This window comes from Falco biarmicus, chromosome 1 (genome assembly GCF_023638135.1).
Source record: "Falco biarmicus isolate bFalBia1 chromosome 1, bFalBia1.pri, whole genome shotgun sequence".
Taxonomy (NCBI): Eukaryota; Metazoa; Chordata; class Aves; order Falconiformes; family Falconidae; genus Falco; species Falco biarmicus.
In genome coordinates this window covers 13467428-13495416 of record NC_079288.1, presented here as the reverse complement: position 1 = coordinate 13495416, position 27989 = coordinate 13467428, and the positions used below count along the sequence as shown (strand labels likewise).

Here is a 27989-nt window from a genome sequence, read left to right as displayed (position 1 = left end):
CGGAAGCGGCTTGGGAGGGCGCGCAGAAAACCGTCCTCTCAATTAATAACGCAGCCGCCGTTAGCGGTGACCGTTGAGGAGGCTCCGCCGTGACCCGGAAGGACTCGGCGGAGGCGGGGAAATTTTGAACAATGTGTGCCGAAAACGGTAAAAAAACGGAAATAAGGCGAGGCCAACTCCTGGCAGGGGGAGAAGGGGCGGGAAAGCCCCGCCGCGTGAAAAAAAACCCAACAAATGTTAACGAAGGGAATCGCCTTTCGCGTGGGCAGGGAGGTGACGGTTTAAAATGGCGGCGGCCGAGGGGGCGAGAGCGCTGCGAGGAGGCGAGAGCGCTGCGAGGGGTGGTGGGCCGGGCCGGGCCCGTCGCTCGGGCGGCTGCCGTGCCTGCTGTGCGCTGCCCGCTCTCGCTGCCGCCGCTGCTGTGAGGGGCCTGGCGGGCGGGTGGGCCCTGCTGCCGCGGCTGCTGCCGGCGCTGCCCGGCGCAGCCGCCGGGGACGCGGCGGGACGCGCGCAGTGGTGGCGCAGGCTACGGTACCGGCCGCACCGCTGCCTGCGGGAGCCGCGGGCCGTGCTGGGGAACGTTCGGAACCGGATTTTCCGCAGGGCGCGCCCGGCCGGTTGGTGCCGCGGCAGCACGCGCGGCGGTGTGGGACCGGGGGGGATCAGCACAGCCCTCGTGTCGGGACGAGCGGCAGATTCCCGGAGTTTTGCCTAGGGAATTCAGTGAAAGCTGCTCGCCCAGCCCCCAAAGTTGTGGCCTTGTCGCTTCAGGTCCTGAATAAAGTGCCCAAAGTCCCAGTGGTGAACTACAGTACCTAGTTCTCATAAGCCACAAATGTTTCTAGCCATCTGTTTCCCAAGGCTATGTTAAAAAAAGAAAGAGTAGAAGTGAAGAGACAATTCTCAACTGATCATTTTAATGCAGGGACAGTATCAATATGAGAAGAAAATTCGCTATTAGAATTTAAATCCTTATTCTTACTGTAATTGTATTTAATATTTTTTTCACTGAAGAAGTCTAAAAATAAACAGTGACATCAATATAAACTCAGAAGCAAAGTTTGTTTCCTGCCACAAAAGACATGAGAAATCAAATAAACTAGTGCTAGTTCTTTTTTTTTTTAGTTTTTTTAATTTTATTTTTATTTAGTTTGTGTTTCTTTATGCTGTATGGTTTATTCTTTTCCCCCTCAGTATTTTGATTCAAAATTTTGTGATTTGTCTGCTGTAATGCTTTAAGGAGGAACGTGAAGTTTATCTTTACAATGAGTTCCCTAAAAGACTTGCCTGTGTCCCTTCCTCCCAAATGGCAGTTACTTCAATACAAGCTGCTGCTCTTGCCAAAAGAATTGGTCCAGCACATCAGCCCAGTTTGCCATGCAGCGAGATGAATGCTTGTGCTGGCACCGCAGGAAGAAGGTATGAGTGGGACACAGTGCCTAGGGGATCTTAAAAATCTCTTACTACAAATTCATAATATAAAAAAGGAAGAAGAAAGCTTTGCTTGTGTTAAAAAACACACCTTGATATTCTACTACATTTTTTAGAAAATACAGCTTGGGAATCAAAAGAATATTAAATATGTAACAACAGTTGCGATGCAGATTTTACTGAAGTCCTCTACTGTAGATAGTAAAATTTGGTGGTTTGTCATTTACTTCAATCAGTTCTGGATTTCCTTCCTTTCCTCTTTGGCGGCAGTTAAGTGGAGCTGGTTTAGCTGAATGCTCTAATCCTGACTTGGAGGCCCAACAGAACGGACAGAAGACAGTAACAGTAAAACCCAGCCATTCAGCTGATGTTTAGTTTTGCTGACGTTTTAACAGAGACCGTCACAAGTTATAGATCAGTTGTCTTAAATTTATTATTTAGAAGTACTGTGAAATAAAATATTAAGGGTAGGTAGTTGCTAAAAACTAATGTTGCTCCTTGAGACTAAGCAGTGAAAGATAATGAAGACCCTTTCCTGAGTCACTGAAACAATGAAAGGCAGAAGCACTGTGCAGAGCCTCAGTGGTGGCACCGAGATACGTAGTTTTTCTGTGGTGGGAATGATTTTCTCTTTGGAATGACTGTGTGTGTTTGAATTCAGCTAATTAAGCAGTTAACTTAGATGACTTTCTAAGACTTTTTTTTTTTTTTTATCTTGCCAGGTGTTATTTAGTGGATAGAGATTATAGTTCTTAAAAACTAGTACAGCTCTTTTTATTTTAAGGATTAGGAGATTTCTACCTTTTTAAGTAGAAAAAGGTGTACTTTCCTAAAACTTCATTTCCCATAGTGCACAAGGGCTTTCTAGGCTGGGTCAGCTGATTTAGATTGTGAAATGGTCCTTATTTCCTGTCCAACGTGCATGGAAATGACTTGTGTGTACAAATGTCTCATCTTTCCTTCGTCAGGTGATTTAAAGGCTGTGGACCAGAATTCTGATTTAGAACAATGGCAGGAAACTGAGCCGATGAACTAGCTTGATATTTGGAAAACTGCTTCGTTTGTGAAAGTGATGTCATGAAGTAACCTACTGCCGTCTGCTCTGTTAACTTCATGGGAAAAGGTAGAGAGAATCTTGGTCTGTACCTTTTGTACCAAACCTTTCTTTGTTGTTTTGAGTTTGTTTTTGAGTTACTGATTTTACTGCATGTTATTTATTTAAGAGAGTTACCAGATTTCTTGATTGGTTGATGGTTATGTCCTAGCAGCTAATCAGTAGCCCTAAGTAACTCATTCTTGAAGCTTGCTTTTTTTTTTGTTTTATTCTTTTTGCTTGTTTGTTTTTGACAGAGGTTAAGAGGAACTTTTTAGAAGAAAATAAGAATTTTTCCAAACTGAAGCTGAGGACTTGGCAAAAACCCATAAAATGTCTCCTGAATCAAAAAAACTTTCCAACATAATTATTTTGGGAGTCTCATTTATGTTTATATTCACTGCTTTCCAAACATGTGGAAATATTGCGGTAGGTGTGAATTTTAAAACATGCCGCATTTGTATCACAGTTATGAATCCTTTCTTGTCTTTTGTGTACTCTAATGTAAGAATTGCTTTATTTGGGATCTTTTTAATGTGCAAGACACCTTGACATTTTGTCTTCTTGATTTTGGTTTAGTGTTAACTAGATTAAGTTCATTAACTGGATAATTAAGCAGTTTATTTTGTTTAAGATAGCATAGCCACACCTGTAACTGTGCCTGATTGCTTAGAAAGTAGGAAATTAATCTTATAAAATGTTTGCACTCTAAAATAGTGTCTGTTTTGACACTTGCAATATTTAACAGTTGAATTACATTGGACCTTCCACATTTCTAATTATTCTGTATAGTCCCTTTCAAAACACTTGCCTATGTTGTTATTATTAACCATGAACCTAGTTTTTCCTAGAGTGTGTTTCTTAATCTAACATCATTTTCTGTTCTAACTAACTAGGCATTGAGGGGGAAGTCTGAGAAGCACTCAGACTTCCACAATTGCCAAAATTGCCAAGTCACCTTCCATCTGAATACGTAATTTACTGCTTTAGTATCATGTATCTATTTGAGTGCTGAAGCAAAACTGAGCATAACATAAACCAAATTTATTTTTAAAAGAAGACTACCCTCTTACTACTTAAATTCTTAGAATCCTGATACTGGCAGACTTAGCCCAGATCCTCTAACTTACTGGGTTGTTGACGTTGCTTTCAGTATTAGTTACACGCCTGAAGCACAGATTTCAACATACCTCTTGAGCCTACAGGTCTTGCAGCTTTTCTTTTCTTGCATGCAAGAATCCTTTCTGGGTTCAGACAGACAAATGTTCTTCACTGCATTATAGAAATAACTACTTAGGATAGTTTTTGTAAAAGTCATAGTGCAGTGTGATATTGTACATGAGTACATAAGTACAGCCCAGTGATCTTAGAGTTCTGCAATGATTCACAGCACCTCACTGAATTGAACCTAGTAATCATGCAATCATGTAATTTATTGTCATTAAAGTCATTAGAAGTGGCTTTCAATCAGATCTGCCCTCCAGTCCAACTAATTACGTGGTCTCATGATCACTGAAGCTGATTCAAGGGGGAAAAAAAGGAACAAGGGAATAACGGGAAGACAAAAAGGATGGAAACTCTTACCAGAAGCTCATAGTTAGGTCAAATTAAGAGTATTTTGAAACTTCTCCTTTCCCCCCTACATTTTAAATTAAGATGATCATACGTATCTACCTAAGAGAGGTTTTTAGTGAAGCAAAAGTTTTGTGAAATATTTTAAGGTCTCTGATGAAATCATGATATAATCCTAAAGTACTAATTACTGCTTCAAACACAGATGTTTCCCTGCCAAATGTCTCCTTCACTTTCATTGTGGAGGTGTTGTGAGTTGTAATAAACACTTTATTTTAAGTACTTTTTAGAGTCTATTAATGATTAGTTCTAACGTTTGATACTGACTTCAAACCGATGCAAGTGTTCTCAAACTACAAGATACATTCTAATGTATTACAATGTATGATTTTCTCCTCACAGCAAACTGTTATCACAAATTTAAACAACACGGATTTTCATGGCAGTGGCTACACAAGGTAATTTACACAGATCTTATTACTTTGCTCATTGCAGGGTGAAGCTAGTTCTAATTCCATCTGATAGAGATACACTCTCACGAGATTGTAGTGTTCTGCTGACTTCACAATTTAATAATGTACTTAAAAGCAGTTTGAAACATTGGCTTCTCACTTCTTTCTAGTTCTACTCTGAATTCTTTCTAGTTGAACTACATTATCTGTTTTGTATGTTTTCTTTGTAGGGAGAAAAACCACCATACATACATAGTCAGCACATCCTCAGCATTTTATCTTAGGAGATGGCAAATGTGGAAGTTTTAAAATAAATAAAACTGCTAACTAAGCTGTTGGTTGTTTGCCCTTGTACACTTCTGTGTGTATGCATAGGATGGGTGGTGTGGATCAACTTCCAGGAAATACTGCAACATAAGTGTGAAAGGAGCAGTCAGAAAGATGAGAAGCAAAGCCACAAAAAGCCATTCTGTTTATTGCACTGGTGTAGCTGAACTCGCCAGGCATGATCAGGGACCTTTTGTATGCCAATTAATCTGTCATATAGGAAAACCTGGTTGCTGCTTTGAAAGGTTTACTGTCTTAATTTAAACTAAAAATACAACTGGCACAATACATACCTATAAAATTTCAGTGGTGTATTGGCAGAAAATGAATACCTCACTGATAGACAAATGAGGCTCTGGAACATTCTCTAGAAGTATGAGACACAAAATACAATTAACTATTGTTGTGGCACAGTTTGACAAATGCGTGTTATAATTTACAAGATGTGCTTGCCTGCAGTAGTTTGGGACTATTCAGCAATCCAAGAAACCCACTTGTACAGTCCTGTATTCCCATATGGAGTGCAGTAAGTCAAGGTAGCAGAAGAAAGGAAGGAAATGTTTGACCACGAAAGTTACGCAGTTACTTAAGTTATGTATGTACTTAATTATTTTGGAATCAACTGAACGTTCTTAAATCAGCTGCACTTACAACCGATATTTTATTTTAAGTACTTAATCATTTTTGTTGTTTATTTATGTAGCATGTCTATTATTTATGGAGTATTCTCTGCATCAAATCTTGTATCACCTTCAGTGGTTGCAATAGTAGAACCTCAGCTCTCCATGGTTGTTAGTGGCATATTTTATAGGTAAGTATTAATTCTGAATTTTTGTCTGCTTCCTTTGAAATCTCTCTTTTTCATACCTAAGGCTACCATGTCATGCATGAAATTGTACTAGCTAAGCAGGCATCTTGCAGAGATACTGTGTGTATCAGTAGATGTGTAACTGCAGAGTACTTCAGCCTACTGGAAACAGAGTGTATTTTTTCCACAACATTTCCAGACTTTGCTGACTGTGGAGTTCAGGTTGTGGTCTCAGATTAATGATTATATATATTAAAAAAACCCTACATACTTAGTGGAGTAAAAAGATTACCTTATTTCACATATGACCTATGACCTGAACTTTTTCCATGTTACTTAGGAGGGAGTAGCTGATTTAGAAGAAGCTAAGTGAGATATCCGATTGTTAAAGAGCATTGTCCACTTTAAGTCTATATTCAATAAACTGATGTGTTCTATTCTAGCCTGTACATTGCAGTTTTTATCCAACCTACTACATGGGCTTTCTACACTGCTTCTGTGTTTATTGGCATTGCAGCTGCTGGTAAGCATTGTTCTTACCTTGCTTATTATTCTTTGCTATATTTGAATATACCTCTAAAACATTTTTATTTCCTGAGCAATATATTCGGTATATTTCAGTACTCTGGACAGCACAGGGAAATTGCTTGACTGTAAATTCTGATGAAAACACCATTGGAAGGAACAGTGGAGTATTTTGGGCACTTTTACAGTCCAGGTAAGCTTTATCTGTTAATCTTTTCTTTGGTTGTGTACACATTCTACTTTTTACATTTTTTGAGAAGTGGGAGACTGCATCAAGAAATACTCCACTGGTACCTTGCAGTCAATGAAGTGGGAGGGAGAGCTGGAAGCAACGTTTTTATTGCTATTGTGCATTAAAGAACAAAAGTTACATACTGCAAGCCTCTGCTCTCAACATGCTAGAAAGATACATTTTTGTTAGGGGAGTGTTTGATATACAACAAAAATTTTGCTGATTGTTGAGGGCTGTGCTGATTTGTGTCAGGATTTTAAGTGCACTAATAAGCCCTAATGGTCCTGAACAACCTCACCTAGCACCTCCACCACACCCTTCCCATCTGTCCACGAGCTCAGGAGCCCCGTTTAAACCCAGCCGTGGAGCTTCAGTTCTTCTAGTGCTGCATTGGAGGAGTATGGGTCTCCAGCTCAGCCACAGCCGTACACGTGTCTAGCTATGGATCCTGGTGGTCTAAATCCCAGTCTACAAGTCCACAGACTGATTTCTTATCCTGGACTGAGTCTGGCCTGTGGGATGGCTTCCTGGCTTGATCTCAGACCTGCCTTGTCAACACAAACTTGTATGGTGGCCTGGACTCTTGGTTGACCCTGCCTACAATGTTTGGATCTGCCCTGCTTGAGTACTTCAGGGCTGGGCTTTAGCTGATGAGGCATCTCCTCTGCTGGATGTGTTATTCCCCCTTCACTCGTAGCCCCCCTTCCCTAAGGGAGCAGCCAGACCTTGCTGCTCACTGACAAACTGAAGTGAAGGTGATGGAGCTGGGCTTGGCAGTCAAAAGTAAGAAGAGCGCTCTTGTGCTTGCTGTTAATCATTCTCTGATATTAAGGTTTGAGTGCTGTATCAACCAAAGAAGTCAAGAAAATGCTTGGCATCGAGAAAGGTAGTGGATGTGGTTGTTGCCATTGAGTATTTTGTGCAGATACAGTTATGCCTCTCAGGAGAATGTAATGTAATTAGATTATAGGGGAAAATAATGAAATTATGCAAGAAGATGGAGCTGCTGACTTGGAGAGACTAAAAAGGTTGGGACTCTTTTCTTTGCAGAAAAATCAGGTGAGGAGGATTAATACTGGTGAGTTACCAAAACATGAAGCCCACAGGAGAGCTGAATTTAGAACTGTTGCTCACCAAATGCTGCTTTACTAGAACTTAGGTCACTTGGTGGGACTGGAAGAGGATTGGTTTGAAACAGATGAAGTGGTTTTTTATACATTAGGCGATACATTTTTGAAGCTTGCTGCCACTGGAGGGTATGGGGTTGGACAGTTTCTGCAAGATCAGGAAGGGATCAAACAAATTTGTTGGCAACAGGGTCCACAAATGGTGCCTGAAGAGAGATGCGTTTTACCATCCCCAATACTGCAGTTCTGGATATTGGGAGATGGGGAAGGGAATGAATTGAAGAAAGTGTTTAAGCTGGTGAGCTTGCACTAGATGGCATTGCTAATGCTGTTGTGGGGACAGAAACCTGGATTAGCAGAACATCAGTCTGAACCAGTGGCTACTTCTTGTGTTTCTTAAGTTTCAGGTTACAGATTAACATATCAGTATGTTATCGGAGTAGCAATTTCCACAAACCCAACTAATGTGTGTGTTCGTTTAGTGAATAAAATGAATGGCTTTGTATGAGGAAAGTTGACTTCAATGCTGTTTTGAATCACTATTCAGAATTACTGTATTTCAGGAAACTGTAGGCAGGAACACAGAATTTTCCTTCACCTGTTAACCAATTCAGCATTGCTGGAGCAATACTTCAGACGAGACACATGACTCGTCTAAGTATTACAAAATCATCTCCATAAATATGTTGGGTTTCTAACCTACACCATTCCAAAATTAGAGGTAACTTAGGTGCAGATTGCCTCATTTTTGGTACTACCTTGTGTCTTGATTGCTGAAAATGAATAGCCAGAATTATGGGGAAGAATCCTCTACTGTGTTTGAAGTTTTATACAGAGTAAGCAGTTTGCATGGGGAGTGACTAGTGTCTTTTATTTCTTTCACAATGGTACAGTACTTTTTTGTGCATAGATTAGTATTACTGTGGTGCTACAACATTAATCTTACTTCAAAAAGTGCTGTTCACTTTTGTTGTCTTTTTTTTTTTTTTTAACAGCTTGTTTTTTGGAAACCTCTATATATACTTTGCTTGGCAAGGAAAAACTTACATATCAGGTGGGTATTGCTTCTTTATATGTGAAGCCATTCTTTAAAATATGGTAGCATGAAAAAACATATGAAGTAATAAATGGGAAAGTGGCAAGAAACTTACACAATAACAGACAATTTTTTCTCAATTTATTGTTAGACAGACTATTTTTGGAGTATGTTTTTGACTCAGTGTTCCATGGTACTCACAGCCCCTGTATTATGTGTGGTGTTTTCCAGCATGCAATGCACTTTGAGTACCTTCCTTTAGGACATTGTCTATGAAATCCTTCAGTATGCTAGTTTAGAATAAGGTTTTCCTCAATAGTTATTCTGGGATTTTTCCCTGTGCAGACACGCTTATGCCAAAATACACATATTTTGGGGAAAAGATATTCTGGAATGGCTGTACCTTTAATATACCACTATCCCGTTCCAAAGTAAGTTTGTGTTGTAGACTGTCCTTCTAGATCAGAATGGAGATTAACTTATAAAATAAAGAAAAAGAAAACCATTTCTGTTCACTTCATGGCTGCACTAATCATTGCGCTGGCATAAAGTAGTGCAGGAAGACAGAGGCTGAGACGTGCAGCTGGACTGAGAGCAGGCTGCTGCTGCTGCTTGAACTGGCAGCATTGCTGGCACGCTGTGTAAAGAACTCAGTCTTCCATTCTTGGCATAGTTTATGAAGACTAATTTCCTGATGGGATTGTAATTAATACTGTAGTTTTTTCGTTTGACATCATGCTACACTGGTAAAGAGCAGGAATTAAAGAACAGTAGACTTTGCTAATATTCTTAAGAAGCTGCATAGTGGTTAAAACTCAGTGGTTTTAAGGCAGAGATTTCTGGCAACTTTAAGCAAGGAAAGGTAGGTGGGGAGAGTGAACTAAGAAAACTGCAATGGTGAAAATAGAACAAAATCAAAGATTTGATTATAAAAACCGAGCATTGCTGGAAAAAACAACGTTTTGTAAAAAAATAGGTTTGATCGTCCTGTTCTATAATGACTGTGAGAGTTTTTCTTATTGTAGTCTTAAAGTAAAATATCTACTAGCATGGTCAATTCTTTTAACATTTAAAAGATAAGGATACTTCTGCTTTAGTCAAGTAGGAATAAGATGTTGACTTTTAAATGGTAATTATCAGGCTTCAGAAATACTGCCCTGTTGAGGTGAATAGTCCACTTCATGCTTCTGTTAGATCTGTCTTTTCAGGTTCTCCACAAACACAGGCTTGGTAGCACAGCATAGGTTAATTTTTAAAGATCATCTTCCACATTACCTCACCTTTAATACAAGGGTTTAAATGTTATTGAAAGTATTGGAGACACTTAGAACCTGGTGGGCCTGAATTTCTGTGCATTTTAAATTTCATTGCTCTTGCTAACCACAGAATAGAGCAATTAACGGTGAGGGAGTTCTGCTGTTATATTTTCCTCCATCTTTAAATGTCTTCATAGAATCATAGAATGGTTTGAGTTGGAAGGGACCTTAAAGATCATCTAGTTCCAACCCTGCTGCCATGGGCAGGGACACTTTCCACTAGACCAGGTTGCTCAAAGCTCATCCAACCTGGCTTGAGACTGCACTTTATAAAAAATGTTGTTATCAGAAAATTTAGCAGTATTTAAAAATCAATTCCTGCTTCCTTTTACTACCTATACAAAAATAGTACAGGTATTTCAAGGTGAAGCACATATTCTGGTTTTGATCTGTAATCATTATACATGGGTTATTTTTAGAACAATTTTAGGTTTACCTTTAAGTTAAAATGGAAATAAATACAAGCATAGGCAATATCTTCAGAATCATGTGCTAGTTCAATCAGAACTCTTAGCTGTTTCTTGGCTTCCCCCCCACCCCCTGCTTAATATTTGTAAATGAGTGTGACTTCTGTGTTAGACTTGTCCATGCTAAACAAGTTGGTTGGTGCAGCAGAGCTGGTGCGCGTAGGGCAGTGGTTACCTTCCTCCAGGTGCACGTTGTGTGCTGCGTTGGTTACTGAAGTTTCAGTGGTTTTAAGGCCTTTGTATTTTACAAGCTTACCAGTTGATGATGTTACAGTGCTAGTATTTCTGGTGCTGGTAAAGGCTTTTCTTAGAAATCTGAAGGGGTTTGGGGTAGCTTGCTATGTCCGCTCTGAATTACGTAAGCCTTGAAAGATGTGTTTTCTTTTGCTAATAAGTTAGGCACTTTCTTTGTTAATTGGTTCCTCCTTGGTCATAGCCTTTGCATGGCAGAAAATGTGAGTGACAGTCTTTAATATGCTGATATTTTATTAGCATCATAAAACTGAGACAGGAATTTGCCAGCAGCTGGGTACCTTTTACTCCATGTGGAAGGTAAGTTAGAAAATTAGTATGCATTTTAAATACTGATATGTAGTATGTTTGTATTAGTTCTTTGAAGGTGGCTGAGTTGGTTTGAACTGCTTTTGCACATCTAGTTATGACTCTTGTTTGTTTTTCCACAGAGAGTGATCGCAGAACTGTCTTCATTGCTCTGACTGTTATCAGTCTTGTGGGCACAGTTCTGTTCTTTCTGATTAGGAAACAAGAAGACACAAAAGCCCCAGGGGAGGAAAATTCTACTAATGAAATCCTGGGGGACAGCTTGTAAGTGCTCCTGGCAATAACATGTTGTCACATACACTCATTTGTGCTCCTGTTCCTCAACTGAACATCGTGCATTTGCTTTCCTCTCTACTCTGGAAACATGGATGTTATGAACCACCTGTACAATTTATAGATTTAGTAGAAAAGTGTCTGTACTTTAACTAAAGTGCGAATTGATGTTCTTTATATGACACATTCTCAAGAGTGGAGTGTAGTAGTGCCCATTTTATCCACTTCAAGTAAGTGCCTTTGGAGAGATACCTTTTACCTCTGTTCTCCACTGATTATTATTAAACAGGTGTCCGCCTTTCATAGTCTGACTTGCCTTCATCAGACCAGTTTAAAGGCTGGAATAAGCAGAAATAACTTCCTTTCTATAGGTTATCTTTTACATACTGAAACATGTTTTTCATATCATCTCTAAATACATATATGCCACCCTGATATTTACATAACAATTCCTTAGGTACACAGATAGCCAGTGCAGTTTTGCCTGAGACATCAGTTTATATATTTTTGCTTTGTTTAAAGAACAATGAAAATATTAGAAAAATGTCAGTAAGTATGCCCATGAAAAAATATTTAAAGCTAAAAATGCTCAGAAGAAGGGTTCAGTTAAGCAGGTTAATTTTTGAATGGCATTCACTACTGCAGAAGGCAAATAAATTTTGTAGTTGATAGTTTAGACTCTCAGAAACTTTTAATAATACACTAGCATATTCTAGCGTATAGTGATGGGCTAGAAAATGTACAGAAAATTTGAGAAATTAAGCTGCCTTCCAGCACAGCAATACAGTGTGATTATTCTTTTTCCATTTTGACCAAGTAATTTATTTTTCTAGGTCTGCACAAAACAAAGTGACGAGAGCAGTGGCTGCCTTCAGTAAGTACTGTGTCACCTAAGAGTTGCTTCAAAAAATACTGACATAGCCTTTGCAGCTCTCCATGGTTCTGCTGAAAATGTGTTTATGTACAAATCACTTGGAACAAAAACTTCTGAACAAATAAGGTTTTAAAATGCATTTCAGTTATTCCACTTTAGGGGTGGCCTACTTAGAAAAATGACTGCCAGATGACAGTGGTTTTCAGACCAGAGATGAATGAGTTTTGAGCCTGAACAGGAATTCAGTTGTCTGTGTGAGAATTTGCAGTTTTAATCCTAGCCAAAATGGGGCTTTCAACTGGAAAAGCTTGGGAACCCCTGAACTAAAGTGTGGGAAAATTACTGTTGACATGTGATTGGTGTGAGCTGGCTATCTGCATTTCAGAAGTGCTCCTTTCAGGTGACACTGTAATACAAACAAAGCTTGACTGCAGGTAAAGTAAGTGAAGTAGACTTCAATTACATACTAGTGTAGACTAGGAGAGGTGTGGAAGGTTAGTTGTTTGATGTAGTTTCAAATCCAAGCTATTTTACATCAGCATCCTTATATAGATGAGCACAAAAAGAGCAGGTCACTGTTTGGAAAAGCTAGTGCATGAAAGTTGTTGTTTGTTTTTTTTTTTTTTTAAATTACAAAATTCACTCATACTGTTTTATTTTGTCACTAAATTATACCAGTTAACAACAACTTTGAACTGTGGCATCTGCAGTTTCCTTTGCAGTTTTGATGTGGTCTGCTTGTGACTGTTAAGTGTGTTTTGAGAACACAGGGATCTTCACTGAGAATTCATTTATCCTTCTAGGACACAACTGCAATGAACTGAGAGAGAATACAAAAATACAATGAGCAGAAAATTATCTGCTAATTGAAAACTGTGTATACCCTCTTTAATAGTGCCCACTTGCATTTCTTACAAAAAAGAATTTCAGATCACCGCATTTCATTTAAAGGGCAGGTCAGGGGGGGTTTGTTTAGCACTCTGTTTACTGTAATAAAGTCACAGTTTGCATCGTTTTAGCCTATTTTTGCCTTAAGCTGAGAGCAAAAGAAAGTGCAAGTTATCTTAGTAGTGTTGTCAGAAGTTATATTAATTTGCATTATTATGTCTTTACAGAGAAATCTATAAAGCTGAGCTTCACCAAAGAGATCATGCTTCTCAGTGTTACAACAGCCTACACAGGTATGAAGCAAGCAGACTGTAAAATCATGTAGCAGTGTCAGGACATTGAATTTTAACCCCAGAGCAGAATTTCAATCCCGTATCTCTGCAAACATTACTTGAATATTTTAATTAACTTTGATTATTCACTTATGACATTTCTGTGTGCTGGAAAGCATTTCTGTATGGAAGGAAGGGTGCACTTAAATTTGCAAGTACTGACAGATGTACTAATGGTTTAGTACACTTCTGGGTCCCAAATTGAGGGAGGCAAAACTTATATAGCTGGCTTTTATGTGATTTGGCATGACACTATCAATAGGTTTTAGATCATGTTTAATGCAATTTCATTGCATTTGAATTAAAATAATAAATATTTATTTATTAAAATATTTATTAAAATAAAACCAAAAAAGCTTTGTACATTACATTTGCAATGTCATCTTGATTAACGTGTGGGAGATTTCTAACAGTCCTCATTTTAGTGTTTGTTCTATTGGGAAAAAGTTTAGGAATGTTCCAACTTTTTCTCATTAGTATTTGCTGTGGCAGGAGCCTTTAATGGATTTAAAGGGGGTTTTTGGTCCTTAGTTCTGCTTATGATCAAATTAAGTTTTAGGAAGAACAGATGCATTTTCAGTACCTCAGCTCTGAGTCACCGTTATGAAAAATTCTTGTTAGCTCTTGTAGGTGAAAAGAAAAACTTAGATGTGAACAAACTATAGGGAGTGCCATATCATCTACCGAAGGGTACAGTCAGCTGCTGGTAGAGAAATCTCAATAGTAGCTATGCAGTCAGCTTGCACCAGCCACTAGTCTGAGTTACAACTTACCTCACAGTATCTCCAGTGTTGTGTTAACCCCGATTAACTAACTTGAATTCCTCGTAGATGTTTAGTGCAATGGGAATATGAAGCAAGAGAACAAGGGAAGGGAGTCAATCAGGTTTTGCCTGATTAATCTGAAATTTAGTTTTACAGGTAGTAGAAAAAACATGAGGCCAGCTTTGAAAAAATAGCTGCTGCCATCTGGTGGCTCTTGGTCAATATTGCCTCTTTATGTAGGAAAATACAAAATCCTCTAAGGCCAAGGAAAGATTTTATTTTCAAAATTGATGGTCAGATTATTAAGACTGCTCAAAGTTTATCCCTTTTTGAAGCTGTGCAGTTCATATACCATGTTAGGTAGCCTGCTACATGTACACCAGGATATGGTGTACTGTATTTTTGCAGTAGCAAAAGGTAAAGGAGGTAAATTAGAAACAGTTTTATTTTTGAACTGTTTTTCTTTGTTTAGGCATATCACTTTGCATAGTTTTAAATATACTTTCTGTTAAGGAGCTATTATTTTTATACTGATGGCTGCTTATAGTCATGCTAGTTGGACTCAGCTATGTCACCTTTCTTCACAGTAATGGCAATAGAAAGAAAGAATTGTTTTAAATAGCAGTCATTCTTTCTCAGTTTTAATTCATTATGTATGTATAGAAAAGTAGCAGTCCATTTTAGGAGTCTTGGTTCCTTATTGGTATTTGGGGATGCAGGGACTTTCTTAGGAATGCCATAACTTGTGGAGAAAAATATTACACTGCAGTGGTGTTTTATTTCTTCAATTACTGTAAGTATTATTTCACATGACAGTTTTCATTTGGATGAAATTCCAAAGTTCTTGAGAAGTAGAAGTATAAACAATATATAGGGGTTGTGGCAACAGCAGCAGTACTGAACCTAAGTGCACACTTAGTGACACTGTTTTTTCTAATACAGTTTTTGTAACGTGGCATAGCACAATATTATAATCACATAGTTTTAAATTCCCTGTTTGCTTCTGTTACACATAGAGCATTTAAATATATGTATTTGAAAGATACCTTAGGGGGAAACAGCCTTTAGACATGAAGATTTTTTTCATAACTTTCATAATGGTTCATCTATCAATTTTGTTTGGTTTCCTTCAAAGGTTTGGAATTAACATTCTTTTCTGGAGTATATGGAACATGTATTGGTGCTGTGAATAGGTTTGGCAGTGAAGAGAAAAGCCTTATTGGTCTCTCTGGTATTTTTATTGGTGTTGGAGAAATTTTGGGTGAGTCTAGATTTACTATCTTGTAGACGAAAAAAAAGATTAAGATGATACAGTTAATAAAAATTCTATTTCGGTTTAACTGAATAGTATCTTTCAAGCTTACAGGAATGATTATGTGAACAATAAAAGAAATACTGGAAATAAAATTGGCAATGTGGTTCCTTACTGCACTGTGAGTTACACTGCGTAAAGTGGATATGGACTAGTATGTGAAATACTGATGACTATGAATTCTAAGATTTTGCATTCTTTTTGGATTAGTGCAAAGAAATACATAGGACTTGGAATGAGAGAAACATTTAGGCTACAATATTAGGGAATTACCAGCATTTCGATATTCTCTTTTAAAATAGTATTATATTTACATTGTATTATTTCTTAAGTGGTACTGTAACTGTTTTAAATATTTTAATAAATTGGTACCCTAAAGATTTCTTTAAAAAAGTTAGTTTGTGTTAAGTGAGATCTGATATTTGGGTAAGATTAAATTGGGGTAATATTCATTAAGTAAATATCTTTGTTTGCTTAAACTCAAGTTTTACAGTGTTTAACAAAAAAGCATAGCCTTTGTTCACTAGCAACTTGGATCCATAGAGAGGTGCATGCTTTTGCAATTAAGAGCTAAGCACAAGGCCATCCACTTTCACTTAATGCTATTGCAGTACTGGAGGAAACAGTGGCTGCTGGCAAAATACTTGCAAAAAGGTTAAGTGTCTTCATTGGCAATCATCTGATAAATCTGCCCTCATTTATCAGACACTTCTCACAACCCAGAGTTTTGTGTCATCTGGCAAATGGGGCTGGCAGATCTGGCAAACTCCTTGGGGCTGTTTTCATATCTGTTGATTTTTCAGGTAACCAATATGGGGAAGTTTAAAGTATTTTTTTCAGTATTTTAAATTTGGTTCTGTTCTTTACGTCTTCAGTTCTAATTATCCAGTTTTTTCCACTGCTACAGGTGGAGGAATCTTTGGTTTACTGAGCAAGAATAATCGCTTCGGCAGGAACCCTGTTGTGATGCTAGGGATTGTTGTTCATTTCATAGCCTTTTATTTAATTTTTTTCAACATGCCAAATGATGCCCCTATTGCTCCTATGGAAGGAACAAATGATGTTGCTTATATGATTCCAAGGTATGTAAACTTCCTCCTTTGGCTGGTATAACTCAAGGTGTGTATAAACAGCTTGTTCCTCTAACAGACAATTCCTTGAAACCTCTTTTCTGCGTAGTGGCTAACTCCGTAGAAAAAGCTTTCAGGAATTCTGTTTTTATTAAAGGTAGATATTCTACCAGCGTGCACCCAATTTTGGAACTTAAATGGTATGAGAATAAAAAGCATGAGGGTGTTTGGTAGCAATTCTGTCACTTGAGAACTGACATTCCTGACATCTAGTACAATAGCAAGACCAACAGCTTTTGTACTAGATACTAGGAATTCAGTTTACTTTAAAACAGTGTTGGGCTCAGTTTTGCTACAGTGGGCAGCGCCAGCCTTGCGCTGGTTTCCAAAGTCTTTCAGTGCTCATTGTCAGAGTCCGCTTGGTGTAACTGGAGCCTTGCTATGCCTGTCTCTTAGACTGCTCAGTGTTAGAGGAAGAATATAGGGAGCTTTCTTACCTCATCACTGCAACTTTCTTTTGGGGTTGCATTTTTGCCAGTTTGTGTGAAAATGCAGCGTTGTCAGTTTGTACAGACACAGCTGCTACTTGCAATTCTCAGCATTTGTGCCTGCAGAGGTGAGTATTCTATATTTAACTGGAGTATTTTTCTGTAAGATGAATTAGTATTTCTCTAATATTCTTGCAGTTTTTATGAACTCACCGTGTGTGTGTCACAGCTTTTAATCACAGCCTTGGCAGTTCTGTGCTCCAAGCACCAACGTGAGTTCTTTTAGTGGTGCTAATTCAGTGTAGAATTGACTGCAGGTAACAGTAACAGAAGTCTTAGCATTCAAGCAATTAAAATCTGATGAAACTATTCTTTTTGCCAAGCCAGGTTATTTCCAGTTCTTTTTCCAGTGAAATTTAAAGGTTGATAAATTTCTTCCATTCTCAGTTTCCAAATAAGTCTGCCAAAAATAATTTATAGATGTGTAAGCTGCTGAATGAATGGCTTTTAAATTTGATTCACTTTCTCCTTCAGCAAAGAGGTGGCCATATTCTGCAGCTTTCTGTTGGGCCTGGGGGACAGCTGCTTTAACACCCAGCTCCTCAGCATTTTAGGATTCCTGTATTCAGAAGACAGTGCTCCTGCCTTTGCCATCTTTAAGTTTGTTCAGGTATTACATAACACGGCCTTTTGGAAGTATGACTGTTAGAATGTTATTGAAATACTGGGTTGAGTATTTTAATGAGCTGAGAAAAATGTTTTTGCAGAGAATTTCGTCTGGCTTTTGGTATAGTTTGTGATGCTGTAAAACTGGAAATAGTTTTCTAGACTGTTATCTTGAAGCCTTGGGCTGTGTTGTTTCTAGATGAAATGTTTTGAAATACCAGAGAACTGCACTTGTAATGTTACAAACACTTTTGGGTTTGGTGTTCGTTTTCTACAGTGAACACTCTTTAAATAACAAGTCAAAACTAAATCTGTTGTATATCATCAAGACATATGTTGAGATATAATGAAGTCTTCTACAGAAGCATACTGCTGAGAGTTGCAAATACTAACCTGGGTATCTCCACTGATAATCTTTTTGCATTGTGTTTTTTTTCTCAGTCTATCTGTGCTGCAGTTGCATATTTCTACAGCAACTACTTCCTTCTGCAGTGGCAACTCCTGATCATGGTGATTGTGGGCTTCTTTGGAACAATGACCTTCTTTACAGTGGAGTGGAAAGCAGCAGCAGCTCTTGTTGCCCGTGGCTCAGACTACAGCAGCATTTGATCTGGATACCATGCCTAGTCCAACGTAAGGAAAAACACAGGCACATTTATAGTGAAGTGATGTGAGAAGGTGAAAAGATCAGGTTGCTGTGGAGGTTAAGATGGAGGAAGCTACTACTAAATCACCATCAGTCTAATTGAATGTGAAACATGGGAGAAAAAAAATGCCAAATTTGAAAGGCTTTTTTTCATGCTTTAATCAACTGAGTGTGCTGTGCGTGTTCTTAAAAATCCAGTATTAGAAATGGAAGGAAATGTAGAGATCTGTATGAACAAGTCTGTTCTGAGATGTACCTTTCAGAATGTAATTGCCTAATTTCACTCTACCATGCACTACAGAATTACAGTTTTGCTTTTTACCTTTTCTATTACATTATTTTTCTTCTGTTCTAGTTCTACAGACAGTTGAATTCTAGTCTTGAATGAGTGATATTTTTATAAGGTACATTATATTGCAGAATGTGCCTGCACAACTGAAATCAATTTGCTATTGACTTGTTCATCAGTTAGATACGCAGAAGTATTTCTGTGGGAAGTGTTGCCTTCTTATTCTGTATCACCCAGATCCTTGCTTCCAAGTCATTTGTTTATTAATCTATTTCATGTGCTTAAATTTTATCGGATCTATGGGTGGGTTTGTTTGTTTGTTTTTAAGAAAGTGGATCAGATTGTAGTGTGACACGAAAGATTTTTACAAGTTACCCTTAGCCATCTTCAGGAAGTGATCCTGAAATCTGTGAAGTATTGTTAATGGAAAACAGTCTCTTGGTTCAGCATCTCAGAATCCAACTGTGTTGGGATAGCTGCTGAAACTTTCTCAGGGTAACGCTATGTGAAGGACCATAAAACATGACTTCCCTCCCAGACTCCCAAATAGTTCTTTTGAGTTTGATGACATTTTCATCATATTCTGTGATGGAAGCATTGTCTAAGACATCTAAGTACAAATAGACTCAGAATGTGAACTCTAAGAATAATCCTGCGGTGTTTCTTCTACTGCATAGTGTAAAAATACCTGAAATGCTTGACTTAAGCTGTTCCTTCAGTATGTTTTGGGAAAACTGTACTGTAATCTTATTCTGCCAAATATAAACCTGAGGTTACTAGCATAGTAACTATGTTTTAATGCAAAAACTGTTATAGATGATAGAATACAGGCAGTGAGTGCAACTCACCTTGATTTTATCTGTCTACATGACTCCGTAGTACTTGCAGTTGTATTTCTGTCTAGCAGGCAAACAAGATGCAACCGAGAGTAGGTATAGAACGCTGAGAAGGTGTTTCTAGACACTCCGTGTAGCTATTTTTAGTAAAGTACCATTCACCAACCTTTCTTTACGCACAGTCAGAATGTTAATGTCTATCTTTAAAGACAATTAAAAAAAAGTCACCTCAGTATGTGTTAGTAGCTCCTGCACATTGTAACTACACAGGTGTACCCAAGGTTAAACTTGGTGAAGGGACTAGGGTATCTTCTGTGACAGATGCTGTCACTTTGGCTCTCAAAGGACATGTAACACAACTCCCACGAAGCACAGCCCTCTTCATGCACAGGGAAACAGCAGAGAGGGATTATTTTAAAGGCATATAGAAAGAGATTTTGAAATTCACTGCAGGTTTTTGCTGTGAGATCAGTGAAGTGTTAATGGGAGGATGAGAGGGCACCTGAACATTTGGCAAGCAAAGAAATCCATGAGGACAGACAGGAGAGAAAGCCTTTATGTATTCCCAGGAGATTTAATGAATGATGTAAAAGAGAATCAGATATAACACACACTTGAGTGAGGGGCTACTGAAGCCATTCCAATTTGTCAGACAAACTGAAAAAGCATTCAGTATTCAATCAATATGTATGATTAATGTGACTAGCAGCTCTAATGCCTCTCTCTTATGCACTCCTGTTATCTTGTAAGTTGAAGCATACTATTTTTATATACTGAGCACCATAAAAAGTATAAACGATAGGATGCTGTTAGTGATTAGAATTCTTTTGTTGCTACACATTTGTATTTTCTACCAAGTACCAAAAGGGATAAAAAGCTTTTTTTAAGATGGGGAATTACTGACTTTTGTCTCTGAACTTTTCCTGGAACCTGTTTTCCCCTACATATCAACGAGAGAAGGAAGACTTGAAAGTTCACAAGGAATAATTTTTGTCTTACAGTCCCTCCCTCCCCTTATGGGGCAAAAAAAAAATTATTCTCAGGTCTTGTGGTGATGAGTAAGTTATAAATGCTTTTAAAGTAATGCCATTTAATTGTAGCTAGATTACGGCTCTCAAGAGGTTACTTCTTAAATTGACCCCTTTTTACTGATGAACTTCTGTGATGTTCATCTGCCATACAAGAGTTATATGAACTATTTTATTAGAAATTAAAGAAAATTGCTAAGTTTATGTAGTTTCAAAAGCATTTTGAGACTGACTTTCAGGGATACTAATGAACTAGGACTTGAGGATTTTCAGTACCTCTGTGAATCTTGATGCTTTTTTTTTTTTCTCCTTTTTTCTCTGTTCTGCTTGGTCTGACTCAGTATCAGATAATGTTAGAAGGCTGTTCAGAGCTATTTATGGGGTCATTAAAGTGAAGTATTACTGCTCTGTGACAAGTTTTACAAGAACTCATGAAATTCTCAAAACTGCATCATGAATAGCCATTTTTTTAACTATTAACTATGTAATTATTGATTTTGATACTTGATCTGAAGAGGCAGTTCTCAGTTAGTCAAGCTGATCATGATGTGATTGGTTTTCACCTGTTTATTTGTCTTTGATTTGTCAGGAGGTGGAAAAATCTACCCAGCTACAGACAATTGTTAGTTTGGTCAATTTTTTTTGTACAGCAATATTAAGAATAGTAATGCTGACATCCATTTATGATTCCATCTCTTGATCTTTTTATCAGCATTTACCAGCCTCCCATTCATTTTGCCTCCTTGGCCTTTGAACAATTTTGTGTTAATCTGAATTGGGAGATTGCTGTTAAATTAAGTGGGATTTGAGAAAAAGCTTTTGCTGTATTTGTGGTACTGTGGCTTTATTTTATATCAGGGGTTTTATCTTTGTAAGTGAAATTACACATTAAGTTGCTTGAGTTTATTGAAAAGAAGTCTTTCTTTCATTTGTGGGTGTTTTTTTTTAATCCTTTCAAGGTGTCTCTTACCCTAAAGTTTAATATCTTGACATATCACATCCCCATCTGGTTTTCAAACAAATGCTAAAGAGAAAGTAAAACCTGATATTCGTGACATTTGAGTGCCAAAGAAACTGCTACAAATTAGTATTTAATGCATATCATATAAGCATATCTATATTTTTGTCTTGCCATTTGGTTTGCCTTTTGATATATGAATGTATGGAAAAAGAAAACTTCTGCAACTGTTGACCTTGTTCATAATTAAGTCATGTGATTTTACTTCTGTTGTGTTAATTTCATTAGGTGCAATCTGTGTTAGAGATAAGGAAAATAACCATTTATAAAATGTTCTTTATAAATAATTCTAATCTATAAATTGCTGGAAATACAGTTAGACTCATAAAGGACACCAAAAAGTAAAAAAACCCACCCCAAAACAACATGAAACTAAACCAAAACCCACTAGGAAACCTCATAACATTTTCCAAGGTCTCTCCTGTGGTATAGTTACTAAAAACATGTAGTGTTCTACTGGTATAGTTCTGTCAATTTTTGTGACCACTTTATAGTGGAAAGAAATTATTTTTCTATAACGTTATACCAGCAAATCCCAGCAGGAAGTTAAGTGTGGAAAACCATAAATTCAGGACTGTGTGTCAGTGAACCAGACAAAGTTCCACTTGACTTTAATTGAATTCCACAAGTTTACTTCGGCTGGGGAATGTGATTCCCTGGACACCAGCCTTAGTGCCAGTGATTAACACTACGGAGGTGGCCTAGCAGCGTGCCTCTGAAGAGTAGGCGTGTATGCAGAGAGCCCCAAGGATTCTTTTAAGGCACTGATTAATTCTTTGCTGTCAGTATAATTAGGAACCACTATGTTCAACATCGTGCTACTAGACACAGTACTCAACTTTAACTGGAATTGTGCAAGTATGTTAGTTAGGACAGGGCTTTACAATCACAATCATTCATTTTTCTAGTGAAATGCGTTTTCAAAACCTTTATCCATATCACTGTTTTCCTTGCAAGTTTTGTAGCCCCACTTATGCTGATTGAATAGCAGTAGTAGTTAATACCGTATTTTCCTTGTTCCCTGCTGGGTCTTCTAACATGCTGGCAGAAATATTAATAAATGGGGGAATTTAGATAGAGATGAAGTTAAGAAGTTAGCTGCTTAGCAAGATACTTGCCATGCTGATACAACCACACTGGTTCAGAAGCAAGGTTGATTGAGACTGTTGTAGTTTTCATGGGTAAATTCAAAACTATGCTTTGATAAGCTTAATTTTAGAGGTTGTGCTAGTACCACAGAGAAGTAATGTGAGAGTGGAGGAAACATCCTTAGAGTGCAAGAGTGATCAAAGCTGGAACTGAGAAGAATTCTCAGTGGGCACATGAAGGGGGTGCTTTGTTCAGTGGAGTTTGGGCATTTAGCTGCTGCTGGCATTGGCTCTATTAGTTTCATACTTTCTCTCTTATCTTAGTTATTTCAGCTGTTGACGTGTCCTTCTCCAAGCTGGCACCTCTCTTTTGTTTACATTTTGACACTGTGCAGAAGTTTGAATGATTGAAACCTTTTTACCTTAATAAAAGGTGTCTTTGGGTTAGAACTGGTGATAATTGGGAACAGGCTCACACAGTGATTTATCCTAATGAAAATGCTGATTTCGAGTGTACTTACCCTTCGTGTATTTCTTTTCATGGACACAGCCACGTAAATAAAAGTGAATTACAGACAATGATTTTGTTAATATGCTGGTTGTCAGAATTTCTTGTGTCACTAAACACTTGTGCCGCGGGCTTTGGAAAAGGGAGATGCAGTCTTAGCTGACGGGTCTCGGAAGTGCTTTGTGGCACCTGTGAGGGCCTGCTTAGGAAAATGAAAATGCTTGGTTTAGTGCTACCAAGCTTTGAACCACTTCATTCTAGTCGTAGTGTAGACTAGTGAAATGTCTTGGGGAAAGCAGGGTGGCTGCTTCAGTCCCGGCCTCCCATTTTCTTCCCCTGTCCTGTTTGAGAGCCCATCTTAAGAAAACTGATGCCATTATTGATATGAGAACTTGTCTAATGTTGTGGGGGTTTTGTGGGTTCCTCTTCCCGGTATCCTTTCCGACGACTTCAGATATTGTTCTCCTAATTCAAGTGTTGTATGTCTGAAAGACTCCACAAAATTCATCAGGATTGTGGAGTATTTGGGTTCTCTTTATCTAAAATTAAATGCAGATGTGGAGGGCTGTTCTCCAGTCAGAAACTGCTCAGCTAAAAGGCAGGAGTCAGTCCTGGAGTTAGCAGGCACAGGGGGAGCAACTGGATACAGCTTTGCTGGCTGTTGTTTGGCTGGGTTGTATGTGAAAAAATACAATTGCAGAGATGGAAGATGCTGAGGGAAGGTAAGAAGTGCCTCAGGCAAGGAGGCCAGTACAGACAAATTTTGCTTGTTGCATTTTTCCTTCAAGATTCAGTCATTTGCGCATTCATCAAAATCCACTGTGGTTCCACTAGTGTGGTCTTTGGATGGCCTTGGTATTCTGATTTCTGAGAGAAGGAATCTGTATTCAATAGCTGACTGTAAAATTCTTTATGTGAACAAGTAGAAAAGAACCTTGCAGGTTAGCTTTTGCTGTGTGCAGCCCTTTGAATCTTTGGATAAAAGGACATTTAGGAGTTTGCACTTCAAAGCTAGATCATGAAGGGGTAAAAAAAAACCCGAGAAACTTTGTGCCTTAAATGAAAAAAAATCATTCATTCTGTCATATTAAAGGGAAATTGCTATTTGTTAAGGTCACTTAGTGAAATTAGCTTCAATTAAGCATCCTTACTAAATGCAGTGGTGACTGCTTATTGTCAGAGCCACTCATCTTGTGATAATGCCTGACCTGCAGAGTTTATGATTATTAATCTTTGTAAAAAAAAAAAAAAGCAAACAGAACAACTAGCCAATTACATAGATAATAACCTGTTTGAAAGAGCCTCACTACCATACATCATTTTTTTTTTAATGCTTGCAAAAGTATAACTGTAGTACAGAGCATTTGTTTTAACAGCTCCGGTGCTGAATGATCGTGTTAAGGAGGTGAAGTGTTTCCTCTGTGGCAGCAGGACAGCGGAGGATGCTCCGGGCTGCGTGCTGGGCCCCTTTGCCATGGAATGGAGTGGCTGGTGGTGAAAGGCAGCGTGAAGAATTGCAAGCTGCCAGAGTGCCTCTGCCCTGTTCAGGCAGCGTGACTGATGGAGGAAAGCACAGGTGGAGGATAGTGGTGAGTACTCATCCTTTTCCCTTGCTGAAATTTCTCTAAATGCTCATCTAAAATTTGCAGGCTGCATTTCTAAGCTACCTTCCTTCCTGTTATACATATTCCTATTAGCTATAAGGATACAAATGACATCTATCAGGTACTCCTGTGCTCAGCTTGACGTGGGGTAAAACCGACGAGTCCATTAGCTGCCACTTCCAAGCTTGACACGGGGTAAAACCAACACGTTCATCAGCTGCCACTTCCATTTAGGTGTTTTCTCTGTTAGGTGACCCACTGCAGCTGAAAGGAGTTGCTTTTCTTCCCCGCAGGGCCAGGATGACTTCTCCGCCTTCAGAGGCAGCAGGCAAACGGTGCTGGCAGGGGGCTGGTGCTCTCCCTGGGTGTGTTGGGGCACGCAGCAGGCAGACACCAGGCAGTGCTGAAGTCACCGGGGAAACTGGCACTGGTGCTGTGACTGGAGAGAATTACGAACTGGAGAGAACAGGGTGTGAGACTGTCTGGAAAACGAGTGTCACAGGGATCACATTCACAGGCCTCCCTTCCCTCATTGCAGAGTGAAACTGAGCAGCAATCACAGGCAGATCTCAATGACATTTATGAATAATTATAATAATTATGCTTCATAAAAACTGAATTCTGCAAATTCTCAGACGTGTCGGTAAGACATGGAGTGCTGCCCTTTCACAGTCAGTGGCAGAGGACAGTGCTCAGCACCCCTGCGGGTGTTTGTCAGGATCAGCCTGGCACGGCACTTGCCTACGCTTTGTGCTTTCATGCTAGCACCGCTGTGATTTGATATACACATAAAAAATGACTGTAGGGGAAGGAAAGGGCATTATGCACACTGGGTTTCATTTCGTGCAGAAGCAATTGGATTTAAAAGTTTGGTTGTTGGTGAAAATATTTATGATGTTCTGCAGCAAACAAATAAACCACTGGTCCCTGGGTGGTTTATCCCAAACTGGGATTGGGAGGGGAGGATGACTTGGAATGCTGCAACACTGGCAGCTTCATGGCTTTGTGTTCAAGACATGCTTCCTAGATAAGAGCCTTTGTACTGAGGGGAATCCAGGCATGTTGTGTAATGCTGTTAGTTGAGGAAAGCGCCTGCTGGACTCCAGTTGGAGGGCCAGCAGCTGTGGATAGCCCCAAGATGCCCACTGGGACTCCCCCTGCTGCGGGCCAGCTATGAATAGTTGCACGTGGCCATTCCCCTGGCTCCACAGCCTGCCTGGCCACTTTGCTCCAACCTCTTGCTCCCCTCCAGAGCTGTGTCTGAGCTCAGGTCCTTGCCGTCATCCTTGTTTGAGATATAAAGTAGGTTCGTGCCCATGCCTGGCCTTCTACTGTGTTGATCCTGACCAGGTCTTACTGGTGTGACTTGTTCAGCCCTGCCTTGTCTGCGGGTTGCTGGCTGGGGCTGCTGTTGCTGCTTCTTGTTTGGGTGCGGTGGGCCTGTGCCCTTGCTGGTGGTGGCCGTCTCCTGGCTTGCCTTGCAAAGCTGTCGCTTCTGCTGCTCTGGGGTGCTGAGCAGCTCAACCTGCCCTGATAACTGTGTGTGCTCGGGGAACCTGGTGGCTCTGCTGTGGATGGAGCCCGGGGCTGATGGGTGCATTCCTGGAGGTGTCGCAAGGCTATGGACAATCCGACCTTGCTTTTACCCACCACGAGCAATTTTTTCACCAGACAAGTAAAGTATGCTTGGCATTCATGATCAGGCTGGGAAAGGGTTCCTAGGGCTTAAGCTGGTTCTGCTTGGACAGTTTCACACACTCCAGTTGAAACTCTGGAAAAAAGAAAAAAAAATATGGGCCTCATTCTGCTTTCCAGCACCATTTCACCCACACTGTGAGTCTGGATTCACAGCAGGATCAAAGCAAAAGATTTCAGTTTGTGTGGGAGCCGAAGGCTGTTGCAGCTCCACATGGCCAGGCGAGGTCGGTAACAGGACAGGTAAAAGAAAAAGCAGAGGTGACTGCTTAGATACATAGAAGGAAAACAAGGGGATTATTTTTCACATTTAAGCAACCAGGAGTTATAAAATGGTGATGTGTGGGTAAATAGTGATAACAAGGGATCAGCAAAGCACAGGTTCTGCCTGTCCGTTAGAAGCCAGGCTGGGGCAGAGCACAGAAAGCCTGCTCTGTGTCCCTCTGCACAGGCTTTTTGATTTGCAGCATGCCATGGTGTGGCTTGACTTTACTCTCTGTGTGTGTCCATGTGTCACTTAGTTTTGACGGGAATGAAGGGTCATGTTACACCATTAAAAATTAAACTTCTTTTCAGATGGTGATGAAGTCATAAGGTGGCGGGTGCTTAGGCTGCAGAGAAAAGGAGCGGGAATACCCTGGTAAGTTCTAAGCAGCTGAAAGTGCAGTTTGATGATCAATATTTTCATGAGAGGCTATATTTAGCAGAAATTATAATGTTCCTGGGTCACTGACTGAAACTCTCAAATGACCTCAGTTTGTCTCTGGTGGAACTAAAGGCTTCGGATATCGATAATATTTAGATATGGAGACTGCTCAGTATTTTCTACTGCAAAGTACTGCTGTGAATACTCGATTTGTTTTTCCTCTATTAATAAATTCCTTGCCCCAGAAACTTCATGCAGGAGATAAATATTGCAAAACAGGAGAATTTTGAAACAGAAAAATCAAGTGGTATGTCCACGGCAACAGGTATCCTCAGGGGTGGAGCTGGGATTAGCAGCTGGTTGCTCCCAGCTAATCCAGTTTGCAGATGCCCAGGCACCACTGCCGCTCGGGGAGATGCCGGCAGCTGTAAACAGCTCTTCTAGCCCCCCCAGATCTAAAATACTGTCCAAAAATTTAACACAAGCTTTCCTGTCTGAGGGTGGGGAGGTGGGAGGATGATGGAGAGAGGCGGGCTGTGAGCGCTTGAGGAACTCCCTGCTGTGTGAAGCTGTTCGAGGACCTGCAGCAGCAGATCCTGGGGGAGACACGGGCTCGTCCACCCCTGGCTCATCCTGGTTTTGCTGGCCTGACTGCTGATGGAAAGAAAAGGGTGGGCATTCAGCCTGAGCAGAGGAAGCTGTGCGGCTTGGGGGAGCAGAGAGAAATGCACTGGATCTGCTCAGTGCTTGGCAGCGCTGTGGGAAAACCTCTGCGGAGAAACACCTTGAAACGGGCTTCTGCGTGCAGGGGCCGTGAGCCAGACCTTCTGCTCCTGCTGCCTTGGCACTGGGTCCCAGTGCAGGGTCTGTATGCGAGTGGCACTTGTCCCTCCAATGTCCCCTGCGGAAGGCTTGGTGCACAGTGCAAAGCAAACAGCCTGGATGTGATTTAACGGGCAGGACCCCAGGGCTCTGGAACCCAAACCTGAAGAACCCACTCTCCAAAGCCAGGGTTTG

At 39.7% G+C, this 27989-nt stretch overlaps 1 protein-coding gene across 4 annotated transcripts; it reads left to right on the top strand.

The window, feature by feature from the left end:
• Positions 1-10: 10 nt before the first annotated feature.
• On the top strand, positions 11-27005 carry MFSD11 (major facilitator superfamily domain containing 11). Of its 4 annotated transcripts, none has more exons than XM_056322407.1 (16): positions 11-147; positions 1314-1419; positions 2400-2554; positions 2782-2953; positions 4499-4554; positions 5579-5686; positions 6127-6206; positions 6305-6401; positions 8563-8621; positions 11070-11211; positions 12054-12094; positions 13210-13275; positions 15214-15339; positions 16298-16472; positions 17483-17618; positions 18056-23110. In XM_056322407.1, the coding sequence occupies exons 4-16, from the start codon at positions 2858-2860 to the stop codon at positions 18221-18223; spliced, it is 1350 nt and encodes a 449-aa protein (XP_056178382.1). In that variant the 5' UTR covers positions 11-147; positions 1314-1419; positions 2400-2554; positions 2782-2857; the 3' UTR covers positions 18224-23110. The 4 variants fall into 4 exon arrangements, 3 of the variants coding, with proteins under 3 accessions (XP_056178382.1, XP_056178374.1, XP_056178388.1); XR_008819066.1 differs by lacking the exons at positions 11-147; positions 1314-1419 and adding exons at positions 24404-24616; positions 26903-27005 and having other exon boundaries at positions 2324-2554; positions 18056-18247; XM_056322399.1 differs by lacking the exon at positions 1314-1419 and having other exon boundaries at positions 12-147.
• Positions 27006-27989: the final 984 nt, after the last annotated feature.

Coding starts and splice junctions, on each gene's coding strand:
- MFSD11 (XM_056322407.1), top strand. CDS start 2,858: ATGTCTCCTGAATCAAAAAAACTTTCCAACATAATTATTTTGGGAGTC. Junction 6,402..8,562: donor TGGGCACTTTTACAGTCCAG/GTAAGCTTTATC, acceptor TTTTTTTAACAG/CTTGTTTTTTGGAAACCTCT. Junction 11,212..12,053: donor GAAATCCTGGGGGACAGCTT/GTAAGTGCTCCT, acceptor TTATTTTTCTAG/GTCTGCACAAAACAAAGTGA.